The sequence below is a fragment of the Brienomyrus brachyistius genome, chromosome 8 (assembly GCF_023856365.1).
Source record: "Brienomyrus brachyistius isolate T26 chromosome 8, BBRACH_0.4, whole genome shotgun sequence".
NCBI lineage: Eukaryota > Metazoa > Chordata > Actinopteri > Osteoglossiformes > Mormyridae > Brienomyrus > Brienomyrus brachyistius.
Genome location: NC_064540.1, coordinates 7,035,492 through 7,057,841, shown reverse-complemented (window position 1 = coordinate 7,057,841; position 22,350 = coordinate 7,035,492). Strand labels below are relative to the sequence as shown.

General features: G+C 42.7%; 2 protein-coding genes across 2 annotated transcripts in view; one reads left to right on the top strand and one right to left on the bottom strand.

Moving 5' to 3' along the window:
- LOC125747153 (centromere protein P) overlaps positions 1-22,350 on the top strand; it is a 70,585-nt gene that overhangs the window by 22,785 nt on the left and 25,450 nt on the right. The gene's annotated exons all lie outside the window — the stretch shown is intronic.
- Positions 11,384-21,012, bottom strand: aspn (asporin (LRR class 1)). Its single transcript, XM_049021998.1, has 8 exons — positions 20,648-21,012; positions 19,401-19,723; positions 17,276-17,388; positions 16,763-16,976; positions 15,920-16,030; positions 14,219-14,312; positions 13,828-13,966; positions 11,384-13,534 (listed from the first exon to the last, which is right to left on the bottom strand). The coding sequence occupies exons 2-8, from the start codon at positions 19,690-19,692 to the stop codon at positions 13,331-13,333; spliced, it is 1,167 nt and encodes a 388-aa protein (XP_048877955.1). The 5' UTR covers positions 19,693-19,723; positions 20,648-21,012; the 3' UTR covers positions 11,384-13,330.

Here is a 22,350-nt window from a genome sequence, read left to right as displayed (position 1 = left end):
TCATGCGGCTACTGTGGTTTGAGAAAGATTGGGCTGTGCAGATCAATATTCTGCTTCCTGACTGTTCCCTCCGGTGTTTTGCGCTCTTGCACGCTGAGGGAGGCCTTCATTTATTTGTTATTGACATTTTTGCAAAATGACTCTCCCGTTGTGGCTTCGTCTGCACGCATTTTCTTGCTCCTTGTGTTGAGTTATGGTGGTGTGTCACTGGCGACTTTCCTCCCCAAAAATATCTTCTGAGATCACGGCTGCATGATTCCGATGCGTTTTCTGGGCCAGCATATGGATTTTATTACCATCTCAATAGCGACCTATAGCAAAATGGGGCAGCTCAAACAGCTGTGAATAATGGGGTGGACACTGACAGTCGACTCGTTAATCAGATGATCGTATTCTCCTAGCATATTGTGTTTATTAGGAGAGTGTCACTCAGTGAAGACCAGGATGAGTACAAGGTGGAACCAAATGATGTTGGCTGCTGAGGCAACACTGTGCAAAAGTCTTAGACAGCATGCTTAAATAATCTTCATGCGGGTGTAAAACCATGATATTATGTCTGTTAAAGTGTGTCGGCTTAGCCATTTCTAAACCTCTCCTAAAGTCACCCCAGTATTTGCACCAAGCATCTAATACACAATTGTATTTTTTTTGGCTGGGTTAGCCATGCAAGGTTGAGCCAATAATCAATGCCTCATGGAGTTATTAAACTAATTAAATTAATGAATTAATTGAAATGTTGGTGAAATTAAACAAATAAGTGGAGTGGCTAGGTGTCTAGGAACTGAAGTGGTGTTCATCTAGCCATCCATCAAGATATCAGTAACTTTTTTTACTGGGGGTAAAAATGATCTTTGGCATTTTTAGTTTTTTTTTATTTCAGTCACAGATTATCATAAATATGAATTTCCCCTTGTAGGGACTGAGAGAAATGTTCCCCACAACATCAGAATAACAGGTTTTTATCACATTTTATTTCGTCCCCACAATGTAATGTATGCCGTATACCTGGACCACAGACACACACTCTCGCACACAGGGCAGCAGGAAAGACAGCTGCCCACAAGGTAAAAAGACCTTTTTATCATATTGTGGGGAACTCTGGTCCCCACAATGTAATAATTACAAACAAAAAAAATGCTTACTTTGCTTGGGACTGGGGTCACCCTCTTATCTTCAAAGCGGGAGTCTGGTGGTTTCTGCTTACTGTCAGTTGACAGGTTTATTTAGGCTGTCATGATAAACCACCTCATGTGCGGCTTCTGTCCATTTTTACACCCCTTGGATTTAAAAGCCTATGAACGCCATGTTCCAAAATCTACACCAGCTTTCCAGGTATTCCAGGCTTCTTACCAACAAAAAAAACAGCACTTAGTAATACAGGAAAGTCGTCACTGACAGATGTATATACAAGGGACATCTGGAAAAAAGGTCACTGCATCAAAGAAACCAAAAGAAATATTAATTTGGACTTATACTGCAGAATAACCCTTATGCAAGGGTTAGGGTTATGCAAGATTAATAATAAGAATAATAAGAATAGTAAGTCTATACTGAATAAATTACAACAGTAACTAAATTAATTTGGTTTCAATAACGATAAAAATAAAACAATACAAATTCAATCAAAACAGGGAGGACAGGCTGCATGGTTGATGATAGGTTGTCTTTGAAATACATATGGTTAATACCTTAAATTAGTAACTAGCTTCCAATGGCGTAGATTTGGCAAAGGCAAGCATTAGCTTACTTTGCTGTTTCTTAGTGGAACACTAAGGAATCGCTTTAGAAGGGAAAACCACTTGCAGATGCTTGGAAGCCATCTCTAATACTCGGAGGCAAAGTTACCAAATAACGTCGGTCAAAGGAGAATGATTTCAGACAGGAAAAACTAAAGACTTGCTCGGAGGTTATGTGTAGAGTTTGTTTATTAGTTTGTTGGTAAGACTTAAGCATCTTAAGCTGAACAAATGTCAGTTATGCTTGTGATATATTATCAGTCTCGTTGCTTTGGATAAAAGCTTCCCCTGCTCATTTATCGAACTGTTTACATTTACATTTGGCAATTCAGGTTATGGTGCCTTATTCAAAGGTACAACAGATGTTCCAGGAAATATAATTGGCAAATAAATCTGAAGGTTACCATTCTGCCGGTCTACCCAATAATATTATCATTTGTTAATGAGACCAGTTGATTTTATTATTGTATTTTACATTTTTTAAAACATTGCATGGCTTTAATTTAATGGAATCTTTCACACTGATAATAAATACGTAACATTGTCATTATTCTTGTCATGAGAACAGTTTTCTGAAACATTGAGTTTCTGTTTGCATTGTGTTATAAAATACATCATAACTCTACATGGGATTTCTCTAATATTGTATTACATTTATTCTGTTTACTGTTACCTTTTAATAATTGTGCTTAAGAAATTTCCCCCCAAAGCTGAGCTTGGAAGTGGCAGAGTGTCACACCTCCGCCACCTTTACTGCCTGAGGATTATATTTATGCTTATAAAAGTCATGTCACTCTTTATATGTTCTCTTGTTTGTCATGCACCTATACCAGGGGTAGGGAACCTGATCCATGGAGAGCCGCTGTGGGTGCGGGTTTTTGGGATGACCTCTCAGTCAGCCAATAATAAAGCAGCGATTCTCAACTCCAGTCCTTGGAATCCACTGTTATTGGCTGATTGAGAGGCCACCCCAAAAACCCTCACCCACAGCGGCTCTCCATGGATCAGGTTCCCTACCCCTGACCTATACCGTATGCAGAAACACATATAGCTGCTCTGTGACAGCTGCTTTTTATGGTGGGCCCTCTAGCATTTTTCTCGTAGGCAGATTTTTGGCTAAAAAATAGCTTGAAATTCACAGGTGAATCTGCCTTTCCAAAGTGTCCTTGAATTGTATTATACCAGATTTGCTTGATGAGTTCCATACGCCAATCACGCGACAGTCTGTCTGATTGGTAGAATGCCAATTTGGTAGTTTTAGTTTGTAGTGCTTTAGTGATATTTCCGTTGGCTTATATATTTCTGAATCTCCATACAGTATTTGGGTGGCGCAGTGGGTAGCACTCTTGCCTCACACCTCCAGGGTTGAGGGTTGGAATCTCACCTTAGGTTTGTAGTGTGGGTTTCTTCTCACTCTAGAGTCCTGTCTAGAGTGTACCCCAATCTTTTATCTTCTCCTACCTGGGTGACTCCCACCGAGTCGTACGCTGTATGGAAGACCGGCACCGCTTTGCTGAGAGAGCCAGAACAGTTGCAGAAGAGAAACGACTTTGAAGGACTTTTAAAAAAAAAAAAAAAAACCTCAGAAATGTTCTGGAAATGCATTCAGGCACTTCAGAGGAGGTCAGAGGCATACAGCATGAGCTGCGTTTCGTAACCGAAGTGGCGAACGGTCTAGAGATGGAAAAATCGCCCCAATGGACAGGCCTCCATTACTTGAGTAGTGCAGAGAATCACAAAGGTAAACCGAATCCATTGCTGATTCTGAAGTGACTTATGCAGGGAAATGTATGTCATGGTTATTGAATATTAGTCCTGGGGTGTTTTTCTTTTAGGAGACCATAATATAGGTTACTGTTGGAAACGGGACATACTCTGCAGCCTCCCCATTTAAGCACAGGTCTGGAAGCTGAAATATAAGCTCCGCCCCACAGTCCGTATTCTCACAATGGTATTTGCACTTTTTATAGGAAAATAATAATCAAGTTTATTTGTTTTTTTGCACGTCTGTGGACAGAATGTGATCTACTTGCTCCCAAAAGGCTACTTTTGAAGATCTAGATGATCGGGGATGCGTGACTGAAGTGATCCTATGAATTATAAGTGCCTGTGCATCTAATTGTAATGCACCAAAATGAAAGCGAATTGAAAATTAACTAACAATCAACTGCCAGACATATCTTTGTTTTATGCATCTTAATTCTCTTTGCTGGGCTGCCAGGTTTTTGGTACCTCAACCCTTCATTGGGGAGTAGTTGCTTGTCAAGTTGAACTGTTTTGACTTTAGTAGCCAACATTTCAAAGCACTTTCGGGCACACTGCTTCCCCTATAAAATGTCTTGGAAAACCACTGATCAAGCTGCTTTTATTTGCTGTCTGATAAATCAGTGCATGTCTCCATGGAGATGATTTACAAACATCTGCTTGGGCCATTAAGTGACGGTCGGTCAAGATATATGGTGGCAAGGCCCCTTTCTGGGATTCCTCTCGCCCAAATTATAGTTGGCTTTATTATATATTTCCTGTGTATTATTTAGAATTTATATTAAGAATTATTTGTAGAAAAATGATGATGGAAGAGTCCTTTCAAGTCACATTTGTAATCTTTTCAAATCCCATTGCCTAAACACTCTGATCAAACTTATTGTGTGTGTATCTCACATTTGCCATGCGAGATAGATGATCTGAATAAATAACAAAAAAAAATAAATTTATTAGGGTAATATATATTTACTTGACCTTCCAAGGATGGAAGCCTGGGGTTGGCTATCCTTCTTGTGAGTGAACGTGCCCCGCTGTGGAACATGTCAGAAGAGTATCAGTCTTTTTTGTATGGTCATGCTGTTCTATGTCTGCATATGAACATGTAACTCTGAAGCTTCTTTGAAATTATAACCAAGTCAGTCATTTGAAAACATTTTTTCTCCATTTTCAATGAGTTTTATTTTTGGGCCATATTTATATTTTTATGTTCGGGCGCTTCTCCAGGGAAAACATGGAGTCTCGTGTCCCATACACTGAGCTAATTGTTACTGGCTGGACCAGCCATGTAACATTCATTCTGTCAGTAGCTTGACCCACCCTACAGACACACAGTAGCCATTTTATCGTAACACAGCTACACATCGTAACGCAGTACTTGGCCCTCATAAAAACTTTCGGCTCATGTTGGGTTTGTCTCATCTGACGATTTACTGTTGTTGTCTCAAGCTAAATTGGCATTTACATGACCCAGCATATCTGAAGCCTTAAATGCAACAATTGATTTGTTTTGTCTGGTGGTTCAATTCGTCATTTGCGCTCATTTTGCTGTCATCACGTTAACTGCCATTTAGCACAATAGACGCAAAAATGTCGCTGTGGAAGTCCTATGGCCCTTTTTTCACAATGAAGACCAGACCATCAAAATTATTGTTTTTTTAGCGAAAATGCAACATAAAAAGTTATGGTCTTCAGTGGTGAATGTTATGTTAATGGTTATTCGTCCATGCATGAAAAAATACTCATTTTTCGTTGGAAACATGTACATTTGCAGTATGTTCACCCTTCGAGTACCTTTATTAGCAGGAAAATGTCATATTGTCAATGCATCAAAGTAACAACCTCTAGCCATTTTAACAGCAGAGAAAATTTGAAGCATTGTTTTTACAAGGAAAACTAAATACTTCTCTGTTTTGTGGGATGAAACAGTTAACTAGTGCATTTAAAGTTAAAGCACAGAAATAAATGGGAAAGTGGTAAAAGCCTGTGGTGTGCAAAACATTGTGACTGGTAGTGTATCTTTGCAGTGAAGGACTAGTAGAGCTCAGGCATAAAGAAATGTGTCACACAAATAGGGTGATTTGACCTGCCTGTACTTAAAGATTATATTCTTAGAAATGATTGAATCTACAGATTTTGCCAGTTTGAATTACCAACACATAGTACATATACTAATTAATGCCTTGGATTGATTAACAAGTTAACTAGAGTGTCACAATCATTATTTATATGTCATTAAGAACATTTCCATTTAAGCCCTCTGGGTAGTGGAATAGTGTTGCTTCTCTGCTCTCCCTGAAGCCACTTTCGCAACTTCGTGTGCCTGGTGAGATTTGCTTAAAGCCTCCTGGCTGTTGCTTAGTCATCAGGCATCCAGCCTCTTTTTTTTTTTCTCAAAACAAGGCTGTGGTTTTCAGTACGAATTTTCCCAGACTTAAATCTGAAAGCTTAATTAAAGTACGGGAGGAAATCCTTGTGTACAAATACACAGCAGGTCACCTGTGATCTGTGCAAGTTTCAAGAGCTTAAAAACGAGCTGTTGAGATTGAATGTCTCAGGGGGGGCTGGGATGTTGATTGCATGCTCTCGTTTGAATGACCAACACATGGATTATTCTCATTTTATCCTCATTTTCATGTTGTTTTTCTGGGAATGTTAAAAAATAATCTGAAATGTATGCCTGAGCCTGGGCTAGGAAGCACATATTGTTTATGCCAGTGTGTTTCTATGGTCATATTTAATTATTTTCTTGTATTTTCCCAAATGTAAACTTCTGGGCAAAAAATGGGCCAACGCTTAATGCTGTGCAATTTTGGTTTGGCCCATGTGTGTTTTGCCCAGGAACGTACCTCACATTGTCGGTAATTCACTCCTTTCGTTGGTTTGCAGAAACGGCCCTCAAAGGCTCCTGAGTGCCTCAGTCTGGCTTTCAGGGTCTTGAGTCTAGTAGATCATGCTGTGGTTTCAGCCTTAATGTTGTCCCCAGCTTCAGTTGCATAGCGGTGGACCCCGACTGGCTTTGTCGCGCTGTGGCTTGATCGTCTCAGCTTACTACCACATAAGTGGTTCCTAAAGATGCGTCAGAGGCCCCCATGTTGATCCAGAAGACACCAGTGGGTTCTTTCTGTCCAGCCTGGGCCCCGGGGGTGTTCCAAAGACTGGGGCATCCAGATGTCATGGTTACAGTATGAGGGTGACATGGCGGAAAATCATTCTCGACAGATGGGTGTGTGATCTCCTCGTTCCCGAAATCTCCTAGGACAGTGTCTCCCCTGCGGCAGATTTAATATTCATTGCGCAAAAAAGTTAGGTGTGACAGTAAGAAATGTTCATTTGGCAGGTGAAACTATATTATGCAGAATCTGAAAAGGCGGGAACAGACTTTTTGTGTAGATTGTGTGATTTCGTAAATGGCTCCATTACTCATGGATTAAGGAGGAGCCATGCCTACTGTAATATTGTGTTGTGTTTCCTATTGTATCTCGTGGTTTTATAATGGGCGCCATGGTTTGTGGATTTGGAATTGTCATCTTAAATTGGATCTACTGTGATTTCAGCCCTGAACTTAGCCATGTAAACAGGAAATACTTTTTTGCTATATATCACACAATAAGTATATAATTCAGGCCATTTATTTACTACGCAGTGTCGGGATCCCACTACCGTGGCTAATTCTGTAGAGGTTCTGAAAAGCATCTGGTAAATAAATGTAATGTCAGAAAATGCAAGGACTGTACCAGTTTTGACCAGTTTTAATTTCCTGATTTCAGATTCTTGGGTTTGTTACATTGTAGGATTCTGTGCAAGTGCGGCTGTGCTCGTATCGCTTTGTGCTGGGACCACCTGGCATGCCCTGTATATTTATCCAGTTGCAATTATGAGACTTTTTGTGAAATATTTCACTTTTAATAGGAATATGTTTACCACATGTGTTGTCGCCAGAAATGGCAGACTTTGAAAAGCCAGACCTCTGGGTGAGCAGGATTTAAAGTGCTCTACAGGGTGGATTTGGGAGCCTGTTCCACACACAGTCGTCTCCAAAGGCTTATGAAAAACTCACCACGCTGGTGGAGGAGCACCTCTGAGACCATTGCCTTAATTTATAATATTTCTGCCTCACGTTAATAACCGACAACCTAATATACTGTCGGTTCCTGCAAGCCGAAGCTTTCTGCTTTGAAAATGTTTTCAAGTAGTTTTAGGAATATGGAGAAATTCATAGAAAAATAAATACGTGCATTATTGAAATTTTAGGAAAAGGATGTATTTTTTTCCGTTTCTCTGTGGGACGAATTCAGAGAAAGTTTGTTTGAATCTGGTTAAAAAATGAATTTGAAGAATGCCTTTTATCTTTTAGAGGTGAATACCATTAAATACCAATGCAAACTTAAATGCATGGTGTGGTTGGCAGTTTAATGTGCTCCTGTGCTATATGCGTAAAACAAACGATTGAAGTGCTTTCCAAGAACATGCTGCTGTTATACATCATGCTATTGGTTATAGTTTGCTTGCCAGAACAAGCTGGAATGTGCTCATGATGCCAAGTACATTAGGCCTGGCCACAAAGGGATAAATGCCAGTTGGTTACGATGGATAGATCCCATTGACGCATCCTCTGGACCCCCCTACAGTCACAGCCAGGGCCACTGACCACCCTATAGATCCAACCAGGTCAACTGACCCACCATACAGATACACAGCTAAGTCAACTGATCTCTCTACAGACCCTGCCATGGCCTCTGACCACCCTATAGATCCAAACAGGTCAACTGACCCACCCTACAGACATACAGCTAGGTCCACTGATCTCTCTACAGACCCTGCCATGGCCTCTGACCACCCTATAGACCCAACCATGTCAACTGACTCACCCTACAGACACACAGCTTGGTCCACTGATCTCGCTACAGACCCTACCAGGGCCCCTGACCACCCTATAAACCCAACCAAGTCAACTGACCCACCCTACAGACACACAGCTAGGTCCACTGATCTCGCTACAGACCCTGCCAGGGCCTCTGACCACCCTATAGACCCAACCAGGTCAACTTACCCACCCTACAGACACACAGCTAGGTCCACTGATCTCGCTACAGACCCTGCCATGGCCTCTGACCACCTTATAGACCCAACCATGTCAACTGACTCACCCTACAGACACACAGCTTGGTCCACTGATCTCTCTACAGACCCTGCCATGGCCTCTGACCACCCTATAGATCCAAACAGGTCAACTGACCCACCCTACAGACATACAGCTAGGTCCACTGATCTCTCTACAGACCCTGCCATGGCCTCTGACCACCCTATAGACCCAACCATGTCAACTGACTCACCCTACAGACACACAGCTTGGTCCACTGATCTCGCTACAGACCCTACCAGGGCCTCTGACCACCCTATAAACCCAACCAAGTCAACTTACCCACCCTACAGACACACAGCTAGGTCCACTGATCTCGCTACAGACCCTGCCAGGGCCTTTCACCTCCCTATAGACCCAACCAGGTCAACTGACCACCTTACAGACACACAGCTAGGTCCTCTGATCTCGCTACAGACCCTGCAGCCATCATAGGGCATCAGTGACCACATCTGTTTATGGGAAAGACCTCTGTCTTGTGCTTTGTTGTCATGCTATTCTGAATGTTGCCTGTTTTATGCATTTATATAAGCGACTCTATTTTTCTTCTGTAGTGATACAGGTTAAGTGCCCATTCTCACAACAGGGTGCCTCTCTGGAATTGATCTTGTAACCTCCTCCACATCCTTAACAGCTGCTCTTGCTGCGCATGAGGGCACATTGTCCGCTGATAATAAAGGGCCGGCTGCATGTGTCTGATGAGCTTTTGGACCTGCTTAGTATGTGGAGTATTATATTCGAGAGGCTTTTGGTTCTCCGGCACACAAAATAATCAGTGCTGATCTGGCTCAGCATACCTTCCATATTTAATGTGCTGTGCTCCATTATTTGCCAACAATGGCTTAAAAAAATAGACTCAGCTGATTATAGCTAGAAATGTAGTATCCAGAAACATCCGTAAATATTTGAGGCGAATGCTCTTTTCCAGATTCGTTAAGGAATAAATTGTCCAGCGGTCTTTCATTATTATATTTTTTTTGCTTGTAGTTCGAAGTATTTGGAAAACGGTGCATTTGCATGAGTGATTCATTTCATTCTTTAGTCCTTAGGCTTTGTGAGGGGTGCATACAGGTTTTAAAAAATGCACTTTAAACTCTTCTGGTCACCCTGTACCACCAGACTGCTGGAGGTGAACTCTTCTGGTTGCCCTGTACCCTCAGTCTGTTGGAGGTAAACTCTCCCGCTTTCCCTGTACCCCAGGGCTGCTGGAGGTAAACTCTTCTGGTCACCCTGTACCCCCAGATTGTTGCAGGTAAATGCTCCCGCTCACCCTGTACCCCAGTGCTATTGGAGGTAAACTCTTCTGGTCACCCTGTACCCCCAGATTGTTGCAGGTAAATGCTCCCGCTCACCCTGTACCCCAGTGCTATTGGAGGTAAACTCTTCCGGTCACCCCATACCCCAGGGTTGATGGAGGCAAACGCTCCTGGTCACCCCGTACCCACAGACTGTTGGAGGCCCTGTCACTCTGTAACCCCGGACTCCTGGAGATAAACGCTCCCAGTTACCCTGTACCTCCTGGCCTGATGATGGTAAATGCTCTATGTCACTCAGTACCCCTAGGCTGATGGAGGCAAACGCTCGCAACCTATGGGTAGCTTTTCGGGGGGACCTCACTATGTGAGACGTGGCAGTAGGCCCCGCCAGCCTGCAGATCTCTTCCATATGTTTCCTGCACACAGCCTCCCTCGGCATCGGCCGGGACGTCCAAGTCGTGATTAAGGGGAGAAAACAGACGGGCTAGACGCCCTTTTTGAAGAGAAACAAAAGCGGACACGTGCTGAGATCGTGGAAAACTCGCTCTTGCTCTTTTCGGTTTAACCCTTCACAACGTTTCTCGTCTCTCGATGGAAATGCTGTCTTTGCTGAGCGAAGAGGAAAATGGGTCAGTGAATAAATGAGACGCCATCGGTATTTGTTGTGAAGATCTGACAGTAAAGACAGGAAGCGCACATCGCATTGCAGGCTGCACTGGCAAAGCGCGGTCGCATTGCAGGCTGCACTGGCAAAGCGCGGTCGCATTGCAGGCTGCACTGGCAAAGCGCGGTCGCATTGCAGGCTGCACTGGCAAAGCGCGGTCGCCGGTCCGTTTCCCGGGATGTTAGAGACGCGATGGGGGATGGTAGCCACACACTCGGTAGCACTGCCTGCATGTAGTGTGACGTGAGCGGGGGTCAGCGCGCCCTGAAACCTCATTCTGTACAAGTGGGAGTTTTAGGACAGGAGCCCAAACATGGAGGTGGGAAGTGAAGGGCTAGGTCCGCCTTGTGATTGGCCTGCTTTGCAAAACCATAATTAATTGACCTTCCTTGATTTCTGTTGTTGCAGATGGTCAACCAGGGTGATAAAGTATATGTTACTTGACCAGTACTCCTTATAGCTGAAAAGAATATCAATGGAGTAATCTTTCAGATTTGATGTTTGTGGTATTCTTAATTCTTATTTGTATATTTTAAATGCCTTTTTGCCAGTTTTCTTTCTTTAGTGTGGACGTGTACCAAATTATATTTTTGGTGAAGTTTACCATGCATGTGCTTCCACTGATGTCTTTTTAGTGGTGTCTGTGATCGCCGAATTACGACAGCCCCATCTGCTGGCAGGTTGTGTAATGACTCCTCTGTTGCAGTCGCATATTGCGATGAATGGCTTGTAAAATCAGTTTAACATGGATAGGAATGTTTGGGCATGTATTATAAAAAGTCCTTGTTTAAAAATTAAGTAGAACCCATAAACTTTCTTAAAAGAATTTGCATGAACTATTTATTAAAACAGAATAGATATACAGCAAATATTAATATCAAGGAATTTATTCAGAAGAAAATTTATTTAACAAATCAAACAATATTCTAGGAAAGCTTTTCTCTGACAGTAAATTCAAGAGGACGTTTTTCCACAGATACATTTTCTATTACTGCATGCAGTTTAAATTTTAATGAAACAAAAAAAATATCTAAAGGAGGATGTGAAAAAAGTGATTTTTGTCATTGTGGGCACTGGGAAGCATGATTTGAAACCCATTTGCGTATATAATTTAAAATCTGTGCCTGAAATATGTCTGTATGCTTCTCTATGGTGCCATAGCAGTATATCAGCGGACAGCACTGGGAGGGGAGGAACCTTCCGTCACTTTGCATAAATCTGAGTGAAAGGCACTTCAGTTCACTTATCCAGTTTGATACGTACAGGTCACCATAGGATTCAGTTCAGTTTGACAGCTGTTTTGGGTTCTAAATGTCAATGATGCTTTATGCTGTTATGTCGAAAGTACTAAGATGGGTCGATGTACATAGCACAGGGGGAAAAAACAGTCTAGTTGAGGGTATGATGCTTATATGTCTGATGTCTAGTGGCTTCACTGTCATGTCGTATGTTATCAGCATAACTATAGTTACATTGATGATAAAGTCTGCAACATTCTCTGTGCAACGTTGCCTTAACTTTACTGCTCTGTCTCAATTTTACTTCTTTCAGTTGGTGTAGAACACATTGAGTAAAGGTGGGTCTCTTGGCCCACTGCTGTGGCAATGAGCTTTTAGCTCACGCACTGGTAGCCTTAAAGATCTTCACATCGTCTGCAGCCAATTACTACACTTGATTAATGTAGCCTACGGATACAGTGACTTACCAAGTAAGCACCATTTCAGACAGTACAGAATCTGAACTAAGTCTATTTTAGGTGGAAGTGGACATTTCTTGAATATGGTCAATAATGTGCGTTCATGACCCACTGAGCACAGGTTGTGCAATTTGTTTGTCTGTTGATTCCTATACAGCTGAGCATATGTAAGGTGATTTATTGGTCTCTGACTTGGGCCGACCAAACCTGGCCCCATGGAACCTTCCCGTAGCTGGTCTCATACGTTAAGTGGCATCACTTGCTCCTGGCAGAGGTTGATTCACCCGTCGACCTGGTTTGGCTGCCACTGTGCTACACATTTTCAGTGCCTTACAGCAGGATCAGTCCGAGCTTTAGTGCCAGTCACCGTACCCACTTTACAGTTCGGAGGATGGGGAATAAAGAAAATACTGTTGTCCTTGACCTATCACTATAATGTTTTTCGCTCAAATTTAAGAGAACATTCAAACATTTCCTTATGTTTCCTGCATATTTGCAAAAAAACACGACTGCAGCTCAGTCTTTGTCAGATAATCTTAATGTTGACAGTTCTGCTACAGAATTACAAGACAGTCTGTATATACTGTACTAAAGCACCATACGGACAGTTATTTGCATCTTTCAGTCTTTGACTGTGGTGACACTTGGCTTTACATGTATAATTCAAGGTAAATTCAGTACCTAATAACACACATTAATGATTTATTATTTTCTTTTTGGTATCTTGTTAATGAAGCTAAGCATTGGCTTTGTGTTAGAGTAGTTGCCATTTTATCCCTGCAGGTTTCCCATTGGTGGATTATACTTTTCCCCTTTTTACAATGACTGATTTTCAAGTAAGAGCTGTTCTCCTTCCTTAAAGCTTTAAATCTGTATTTAAAGTGTTGCACTGGGAGTTCCCAGTCCCGGTCCTGAACAGCCAGCGTTCGTTCGACCCGAAACCCCCGGCGGTGCTCCTCCCATCTGGTCCTCTTAGAATAATAGCTAATCTGAGGCGGTGATCTGCCGTCATGCGGATCTCCATCCCAGGATGTGGGGCTCCGGGTGTTTCATGGGATACAGCCGCCCCCCCCCCTACTTTCTCCTCCTGAAGTTGCCCAGCTGCACCCCCCTGCGCCCTGACACGCAGCGGAAGGTGGGCGGCTGGACCTCCCAGTACTTCAGCGGGTTGGCGAAGAGGCTGATGCCCATGTACGGTGTCTGCTTGATGCCAGCCTTGGTGGGGCAGAAGTCGTTAACCCCCACGCTGCTGATCTGGTTCCCGTGGAGATACACCACCTAGTGACGGGTGGAAGCAACAACAGTGTTTCTTTGATGTTGACTGTATGGAAGGTTCAGTGTTTCATGTTGATTTATAGTTAAAACACGACCTCTGTGACTAACACAGATTTATTTATATTATGGTGCATCAAATGGAGAATAATGCGGATTTTGTGTTACGGTAATTTGATGTACCGTCTCTCATTAGCTGCAGTGCTAACGGCCACATTCATAAACCCAGGAACCTGCAGTCCAGCAAGGTCCGTCTCACATTCCACACGCAGATGGGCAGCCGGCCCAGAGCGGCTCACCTGCAGATACTTCAGAGAGTCCAGCCCGGGGGGGATTTTTCTCAGTTTGTTGTTGTCCAGGTGAATCTCTCTGACACTGGGTATGCTGGCCAAGCTCCCATTTTCTACAAACTTGATTTGGTTGAATCCGAGCCCCAGCCTGTAAATGTTCAGGGCAGTTTATTTATGAAGAATTTTCAGTTGCTACATGCAGTTCTGGTCGACTCATTAGACGACCTTGGGCGCCATCTTCTGACAGCGTGTTGATTAAGCAACCTGGTTTCACGTTGTCTCAGACAGGAGGTGCCAGTGGTGATGGTTGTTTAGGGCGGCACATGCCATCTGTCTGACACTGGCTACAATATTATCAAAATGCTCAGCATTCTATGAATTACTCAGATTATTGTTTTACCTCCGCAGCTTTTTGTATCGGATAAAGTCTTCAACCTCCACTTTGCCAATTTTGTTGTAGTCCAGGTGCAGCTCGGTGAGGCTGGAAGGCAGGTCTTGAAAATATAAATTATGAATTAACAGAAAGGTCACCTGACCAATGTGATTCACCCTACTTAAAGTACTGGATCCTAATCTAGCTTCTGGCGTTTGTTCCAGCCTGAAGAATTAACATTTTAGGATATGGCTGAATGATCGATCTGGATGTCATACCTCTTAATTATTTCGAAATACAGAGCTGTGCAAAAGCCTCAGGCAGTCTAAGAAAATGATGCTTACATGAGCTTCCTGTTTATGGAAAAATCTGATATCATGTCCGTCAAAGTGCGTCAGCTTGGCTATTGCAAAACCTCCCCTAAAGTCACACCAGTGTTTCCAGCAGTCGCCCAGTACATCCACAAATCCCTTGACTTGAACCCTGGTACATGTTGTATGGCTAATCAATACTTACTTTGCTTACTTAAATTAAAATAAATAAATAAAAATAAGTGAGCTATTGGTGAAATTTAAGCAGATACATGTAATGTGTCATGCCCGGCTCGTCCGCTCCTCGTGTGTGCCACGCCCCCTGATTACCCACGTGTGTTTCCCGAATTGTACCCAGCTGTTTCCGTTTGCTGTCATTCAGTCTGGTGTATTTAAGTCCTGGTCTCCCCTGTTTGCTTTGTCTGTCATTGATGTTAGTTGGCGTTACATGTCTCCTGCTCCCAGTTTGTATATTAAACCCTCGTTAATCCCCGACTTCCGCCTGCCTGCATCCTTCTTGCCCGTTCGCCTCGAACGATCGCCGCTCTGCCCGCGATCCCCGAGCGTTCCCGTGACATAATGGCTGAGGTGCCCCTGATGAGAAGTTAGGGAACTGAAGCGGCGTTCATCTAACTGTCCAGCGAGAAATAGCTAACTTTTTTGGAGAACAGAAGAAAGTCTTACTAATTCTTTCTAATGCGGGGGCGGCATGGTGGTGCAGTGGTTAGCACTGTTGCCTCACACCTCTGGGACCTGGGTTCGAGTCTCCGCCTCGGTCGCATGTGTGTGGAGTTTGCATGTTCTCCCCATGTCGTCGTGGGGTTTCCTCCGGGTAATTGGACTTGCTAAATTGCCCATAGGAATGCATGTGTGAGTGAATGGTTGTTCCCTGCCTCGTGCCCATTGCTTCCGGGATAGGCTCCGGGCCCCCCCGCGACCCAGTAGGATAAGCAGTTTGGAAAATGGATGGATGGATGTTCTAATGCTAAATTATGCTTTTGTTCTGAGCACATGTACTCATACTACCCAGGCAAATAACTTTAAACATTTCCTATGGCAGCCTGACTTTTGCACAGTACTGTATTTAAGTTAATTAGCAGAATGTTTCTCTAGCTGATATTGCTGACTCCGAGAAATAGGATAATTATCCTGTTATTATCCTGCATCATATTAATGAGTCTTTTAGTTAATTGCACTGAAATATTGTCACACTCATTTCTGCATCTCATTTTAGTCTTACGTTCTCAGTCCCAGCTCAATCCCGCTGTTTGCCCTTGAAAAATGACACACTGCATTCTGTGAAACCCTTTTGTTTCTTGTCGCACCCTGGGTACACAAGCGATGATGAGGGACGCCCAGTCTGGTGTGACGAAGGGCCGCGTTTTTACCGTCACGCGGCGCTCTTTGCCAGGCGTACCTTTGGGCACCGCAGTCAGTCGAGCTTCGGCTATTCTCAGGTAGAGGGCAGCCATGCTGTCAAAGGCTCCCAGCTCAATCCCACTGTTTGCAATAGGATTCGCACTCAACTCTAAGAAGGAAAAAAAGAATCTCGTGAATGGGCTGGGGCTATGCTATATGCTATTACTCAACACGGTACTATTTATTATGTTTTTGTAGTAAATAGCATAAAAATTAAATAAAAAACAAAACAGAAGCAGGGTTTTAAATCAAGAGTTTGTGTATAAGTGCACATGGACCAACAGATGTTCTATGCCTGATATTACAAAGTGAATTTTCTGAGCTTTGACTCAGCTACATTTCTGGTGACTTACAGGAATTCAATAGACCATCGTGGTCTTGTGTGATCTTGCTTTTATGCTGGTGCAGTGTACTGGAGGCCTTCTGAAATGGCTTTAGCTGTTCAGGCTCTGTTTGCTGGGGATAAAAATGCTAGTTTGTGTCTTTTAAGGAATTCCTTGTTAGAGTCAACTGTGGTGTAGCCCTTGGCAACCAGTGCACAGCAGCCGTGTTTACCATACCCAGAGGTGGAGATTTCGGGTCCAGAGAGTAGAAATCCAGACCAGGATTTTGTTTCAACCAACCAATTGAGCATAACGAGTCACAAGTCAGAGTACTCAACTGGTTGGTTGAAACAGAATCAACTAGCTAACTACAACCTTCTGACTCTGTGCGCTAGCTATTTATTTAGTTTTTTAAACATTTGAGGTGGGGTTGGGGGCCCTAGAAGTAACTTTTTGAGTGGGGCACCAAAATCAACGCCGCTGCTGCCAGCCTTTTCTGAGCCACAGGAGAGGCCTACCAAGGACATGGAGAGACCTCATTCCCTTGAAGGCATTCTTCTGGACCCTGTTGATCTTGTTATCGTGGATTCGCAGCTCCAGAATGCTGCTGGGCAGGTTGGATGGGACCTGGTTCAGCAGATTGTAGGACAGGTGGAGCAGCTGGAGATGCTTCATGTTCCTGAAGGCCTGTGGATGGATCTTGGTGATCTTGTTGTTGACCAGGAACAGTGCCTGGGGGGCACATTGAAGGGGACGACACTTAAATGATGGTGCCATTTTCTATTTCAGCTGTTTTTGTGTAACAAGAAACATTATCTAGCTCTTGCTAATATGAATATAAAACGACCAAACAGTTAATATTGTAACTAGTTGCTACAGCACATTTTGAATATTTTTACATAACTATACTCCATGTCCAAGACTTCATAGCATCCTACGGATTTCAAACAATTTGACGAATCTCATTGTCTAATCTTTCTTTAAGTAAAATAACATGCAAAACTATGAGCCGGCGGAGAGGTTTAGCATACATAAAGGTTATTAATGCCCTTGAAGTCATTTTCCTTGATTTCGTTTATCTTGTTGTTCTGAAGGTCAATCAGAAATGCATCTGTTGGGATGTTCTTTGGCACACCTTTCAAACCTGTTAAGAAAATAGTTTAAGTTTTAAAAAGCATACAGATTTTATTTCCTGTCTAGGAATCACTCAGAAACTAAAGTAAGATTTACGTAAATGCAACAATCTGTGCAAGCGTCATCCTAAATTATTTTAAAATGAAATGTTTTTAAAAGTTTTTAAAATTGTTGTGAACGCAACAATCTACCTGTTTTATTCATTTAACTTCTGATTTGGTCGTATTTTTCCGGTAGATTTTGGCAAAAATTTTGGCTGGCTAAAAATATGTGATGTCTATCCTCAAGAAAATATGTCTTAAATGAATGAAGTGTTCTACATTCTACAGGGGATGAAAGGTTACTTTCGGAATTTCAGTACATCATGAAGCTTCTCACTTGGCGTATTTCGTACTTGCTCTGGGCCTTGAGATGAACCCTGGAAGCTTTGGGCAGAAAGCTGGGTGTATGTTGGATGGGTTGTTACAGGAGACTAGAGGTGCTGTCTGTTTCGCCTAAGTGACATTTGTATGTAAAGGTTAGTTTATGCTCGACTTGTGCGCTTGCGTTCAGACCTGCATGAGTAGTGTATGTCCACTAGAGGGCAGTGCAAGAAAACCAATCTTGGTCGGCTCCTTCATTTCCGGTTTCACTTGTTTGCATGAGCTTCTGGCCTGAAATGTTTTACACTTATGCCTCTGCAAGCTACCAAAGATAAACATATATAATAAATGTTTTATTGCTGATTCTGTAATACTGCTACAGCCTTCACTATATTCTACCCACTGTGCCACTTCATATTGGTACTTCATTCTGCCACATATCACTTTTCTATCATGTGTTGGATGTTGTGTTATATGTAACTAAAAATCTCAAGGTAGTTAATATTTCGTGCCTGGTATTACAGCTGCCCGATATCAGAATCATTTCAGATATCGTGATGTCTTTTTTTTTTTATGAATATTGCAAAATTTAGAAAAAAAGGATTTCAAAATACATTTCCCACAAACCTGTCTGAGTGATTTAAACAGCAAGGATGGAAATGAAAATAATTTTTTGGTGGTACTGCATCTCACGTACATGTAGCATTAATTCCATGCACAGCTGCACAAACGGCATGGAATGAACGCAAGATACGCATGGCGGCCATGACGCTAAAGCAAAAGCGGCGTGAGTGTGAAGTCTAAACGAGCATTAAGAGGAAAACAATCAAGAACCCTGTATACACAGAGCTGGGGAACCCACAGTCCCAGAGGTGTGACCCCTACTGAGCACCTAAGCTAACATCTGTGAGAGAAGCCGCCATATTATGACCCTGTTTGCATTGGAATCAGTGGTGTGGTTTAATGGGGAGCCTTTGCAGTGACACCACATGATGGTCTCCCCCAATGTGGCGATGCAGCAGCACATATCGACCGCTTCATTGCCATCTTGTGCGACTCTCGTTAGGTAGTGGTTTCTTGCTTAGCATGCTAATCTCACTTAGCGTGATGGTCTGCAGCCGTGCATCTGACATTACGATGATTACTTTCCCAGTGGACCTCTCTTTGATCTGCTGTACTGTCAGGGTATAGAAATTTAAAATCTTTACTGAAACATGCCAGTGTATTGGTCCCTGTCGCTTCTGTTTGTGCGCAGTTTTATGCTGATTCGTTATTTGAAGTGTGATATTATTGCCCATCGTCGTCGCTGCTTTGTTTGATTGGTGCAGGCAGGCTAAGATCTGAGGCCTTACTTGTAATTCCTGGAAACCTGTGATGTGTCACGCCCAGCTGTCGAGGGTAGATGAATGTGCTTTATAGGTATGATTAAATAAGCCTGTGGGGAGGGGGACTGGACACCTCCTACCCACCCCCCACTCTGTTTAAAGAAGTGTTTCTCGACCCAGTCCTCAGGGTCCCCCAGATGGTCCAAGTTTTTCACCCTCCCAGCCTCCTGCCAGACACTCTTTTACATTTTTGCTCCTTCCCAGCTGCCGGACTGTCCGGGGTCCCCAAGGACCTTGGGGAGAAACACTGGGTTAAAGGGTCGACATCCTCTCACCGAGGTCTGAGCACTGGACCACCCTGCGAGAGCACTGGCACGCGAATGGGCAGTGGAAGTCAGGGGAGCTCGCAGGGAAAAACCGCCTGGATGGAATGAGGAAGTTGTCATTGTCGTCGTCGTCATCGTCGTCGTCCTTGTCATCATCATTGTCGTCGTCGTCGTCATCGTCGTCATCCCCAGCGTCCTGCAGCCACAAGTCTCGGCTCCTCAGGACGTCCAGACTATTGATGGATTTGTACAGCCGGGCCTGGACCAGAACCAGGAGGCTCAGCAGTAGGAGCGCCCGCATGCTGGAGGTCCGATTGCCGAGTGGGGGAGGTCTGCAGAAGCACAGAAACCGCTTGTTCAGTCATTCGTTTGGAATAACAGAGCCACGGACAGTCAGCCATAGCTCCAAAAACACATGTGGCACCCAATGAGTTCAACACCTGAGCAGCTAATAATCTGTTTACAGATGCCTCAAAGTTCACTTTGCAGTTCAGGCACCTTTGCAATATGATAGACTTCCTTTATAGCCAGGTGAATCCATACTTTACAGAGACTGACAGACGCAAATCCAAGGATAGGGTTTGTGTTCGGTCACCCTCAGTGTCTGGTGTGTTTATTTGATTCCCGACTTGATAGCACAACGTAAAGAAGTAGCTATAGTGGTTAACAAAAATAGTACATCAAATAAAGATATTCTTTTCACAAATCGGGATAACGATTTTCTTTTAGATGAATGGTAGCTGACAGCCTTTTTGTGCACATTAATGTCACCTGATGTTGTGGATTTTGGATTTAATCAGATTTATCTGTTCCACTTTATTGTTGTATTAAGCATCTAACATCATTTTAATTTATTATGCATGAGAATATTTCAGTCTCAGGGTTTGATTAGTTGAACTTTAATTAACGATAAAGATAAATTATAACTTTTTTTTGAATGAGATTGCCTTTAAATCGTTAATCTTTGTTTGCCTCTAATGGTTAGAATTTAAGCTTCAGCATATATAATTACCTGCAAGAACATGCCTGTTCTCATTACTCATTTATCAACATGAGAATAATCTTGTAGCTTTGACTTTTCACATCTCACTTCCATCTAGCATGTAACAGAGTATAAACAGACCAGGAGCTAATGTAGAGTGATAAACCTGCTACAATATACTCTTTCAACAAATGATTACATTTCGTTACCAGGTTACAGGTTTTTGCATATTAGCACATGAATTTCACTGGAAATAGGAATAATAATCACATACCTTTTTTTGTTTTGTTTTGTTTTGTTTTTTTTTTTTTAAAGAGATTAATCTCTATTTTTAATTCCAAAAAAAATCCCTTAGGGAAAACATGCACACAAAAAAACTGGTAATACCATCAATAGATTCTATGTCCGCAAAATTGGAGAATTGGAAAAATGAAAGGAGATGGTGGTTCAGTATAAGCACAGTTCCCAAAAGCAATCAAAGAGGAGCAGCCACTGGCTCGGTGGGGTTATGCTCGAATGGTGAGCCCTCGCTGCTCGTCACATCGCCGTGTTCTTGACAAACGTTGAAAATGCATTGTTGCTGCTCATATGTTTCCCATCAGCACACTGGGCTTGGGCCAGGGCTGCTAAATTATGTTCCTCTGCTCGATTCTCGCAGAGGGTATACCCGTACGCCCTCTGTCTTCTCGATTTAGTAGGTGGCATCCTGCCATTTCAAACACGACTCGTGGGGCAAAACCTTTTTTTAAGAGAGGGGTAAGGGATCAGTGTTAATGTAGCTGTTTTTAAAAATAACACACTTTTTTCCCCAGTGAAATTTCCAGAATTTGTTTGATTAAAGGCGACTAAACATCCTGCTTTTAGATGTGTGACTACCGTGACTTATTTGCCCAATAGCTTGTTATATTTTCAACAGCTGATCTGCTGATAATTTCCTTTCTGGATCTCAATGCCACGCAGTCACCAGTAAAAGCATTAATTTGGCTGTTTATGATGACGATAGTGTCATGGCAGGATGTGTGTTGGGTCTACCTCAAGTACGCTGTGACCCCAAAAATGGGGTTTAACCTCGGTATTGTCCTCATACAATAACTGTTGGCACGAAATTTTGTACAGGAAATGCAAACCAGAAACTGTTCCTGGATTTCGGAAGTTTGGGAATCTTGTTTGGAGCTTCAAGACTGTCTACAAAATTATGTAATCTGCGTAAGCTGCGTAATGCGCATCCTTTGAGAATGAGAATGAAATGGTTGGTTTTTCACTTTGTAAATTGCGTGTTTGCTTGCGCGGTTTTTGCTTATCAGTTATCAAGCTACGAGCCCCTACCAAACGGTCTCCAAGACGAGAGATCAGCTCCTCATGTGCCTGTACCCACAGTAAAATGTAATGGGTCAATTTAAAGGAAGGAGATAGTAAAACGGCAGCTAGTAAGTAAAAGCGAGTCATAATAGTGGGAATATAATCGTGCCAAATCGGATAAAGCAAACAGCATTTTCAGAGAATGGTTGTTTTTCCAGCATGAGCCTGGTTTAGATAAACACTTGTTTTTATTGCCGATTATTTTATTTTATTTTTTTTGGGGGGGGGGGGGGGGAGTTCTTTATGTTTCAGACCACCTCAGTAAAATTACTAAGGGAATCGCAGAAAAGCTGAACTGCAGATTTATTTAGTTACATGTAAATATGAATTTTCCACCAGAGTTTGCAAATATGACAACACGTATATTGAGATTTTTTATATATTTTTTTAAGTTACATGGGTGGGGGGGGGGGGGGGTTATATCATTATATTTCTGGAATGTTCAGTGGAAAAAGTATGATCTCTTTACACTGAGAGGAGCAGGGATGGATTGTAGCAGTCAGAACGGTACAAGGAGAGCTCAGATTCCAGGCAAATGTAATGCTATTCCCTCTCAGGGTAATACACGTATATGCTCACTACAGCACAAAATGTTGTTTTAAGAGCTGCCTGCAGTTA

Excerpts from the sequence above, each read along its gene's own strand:
- aspn (XM_049021998.1), bottom strand. The coding sequence starts at position 19,692 with ATGCGGGCGCTCCTACTGCTGAGCCTCCTGGTTCTGGTCCAGGCCCGG. Across the intron at positions 16,977-17,275 it reads AGGGCATTAATAACCTTTAT|GCACTGTTCCTGGTCAACAA; the intron begins GTATGCTAAACC and ends TGTGCCCCCCAG. Across the intron at positions 13,535-13,827 it reads ACTCTCTGAAGTATCTGCAG|GTGGTGTATCTCCACGGGAA; the intron begins GTGAGCCGCTCT and ends ACCCGTCACTAG.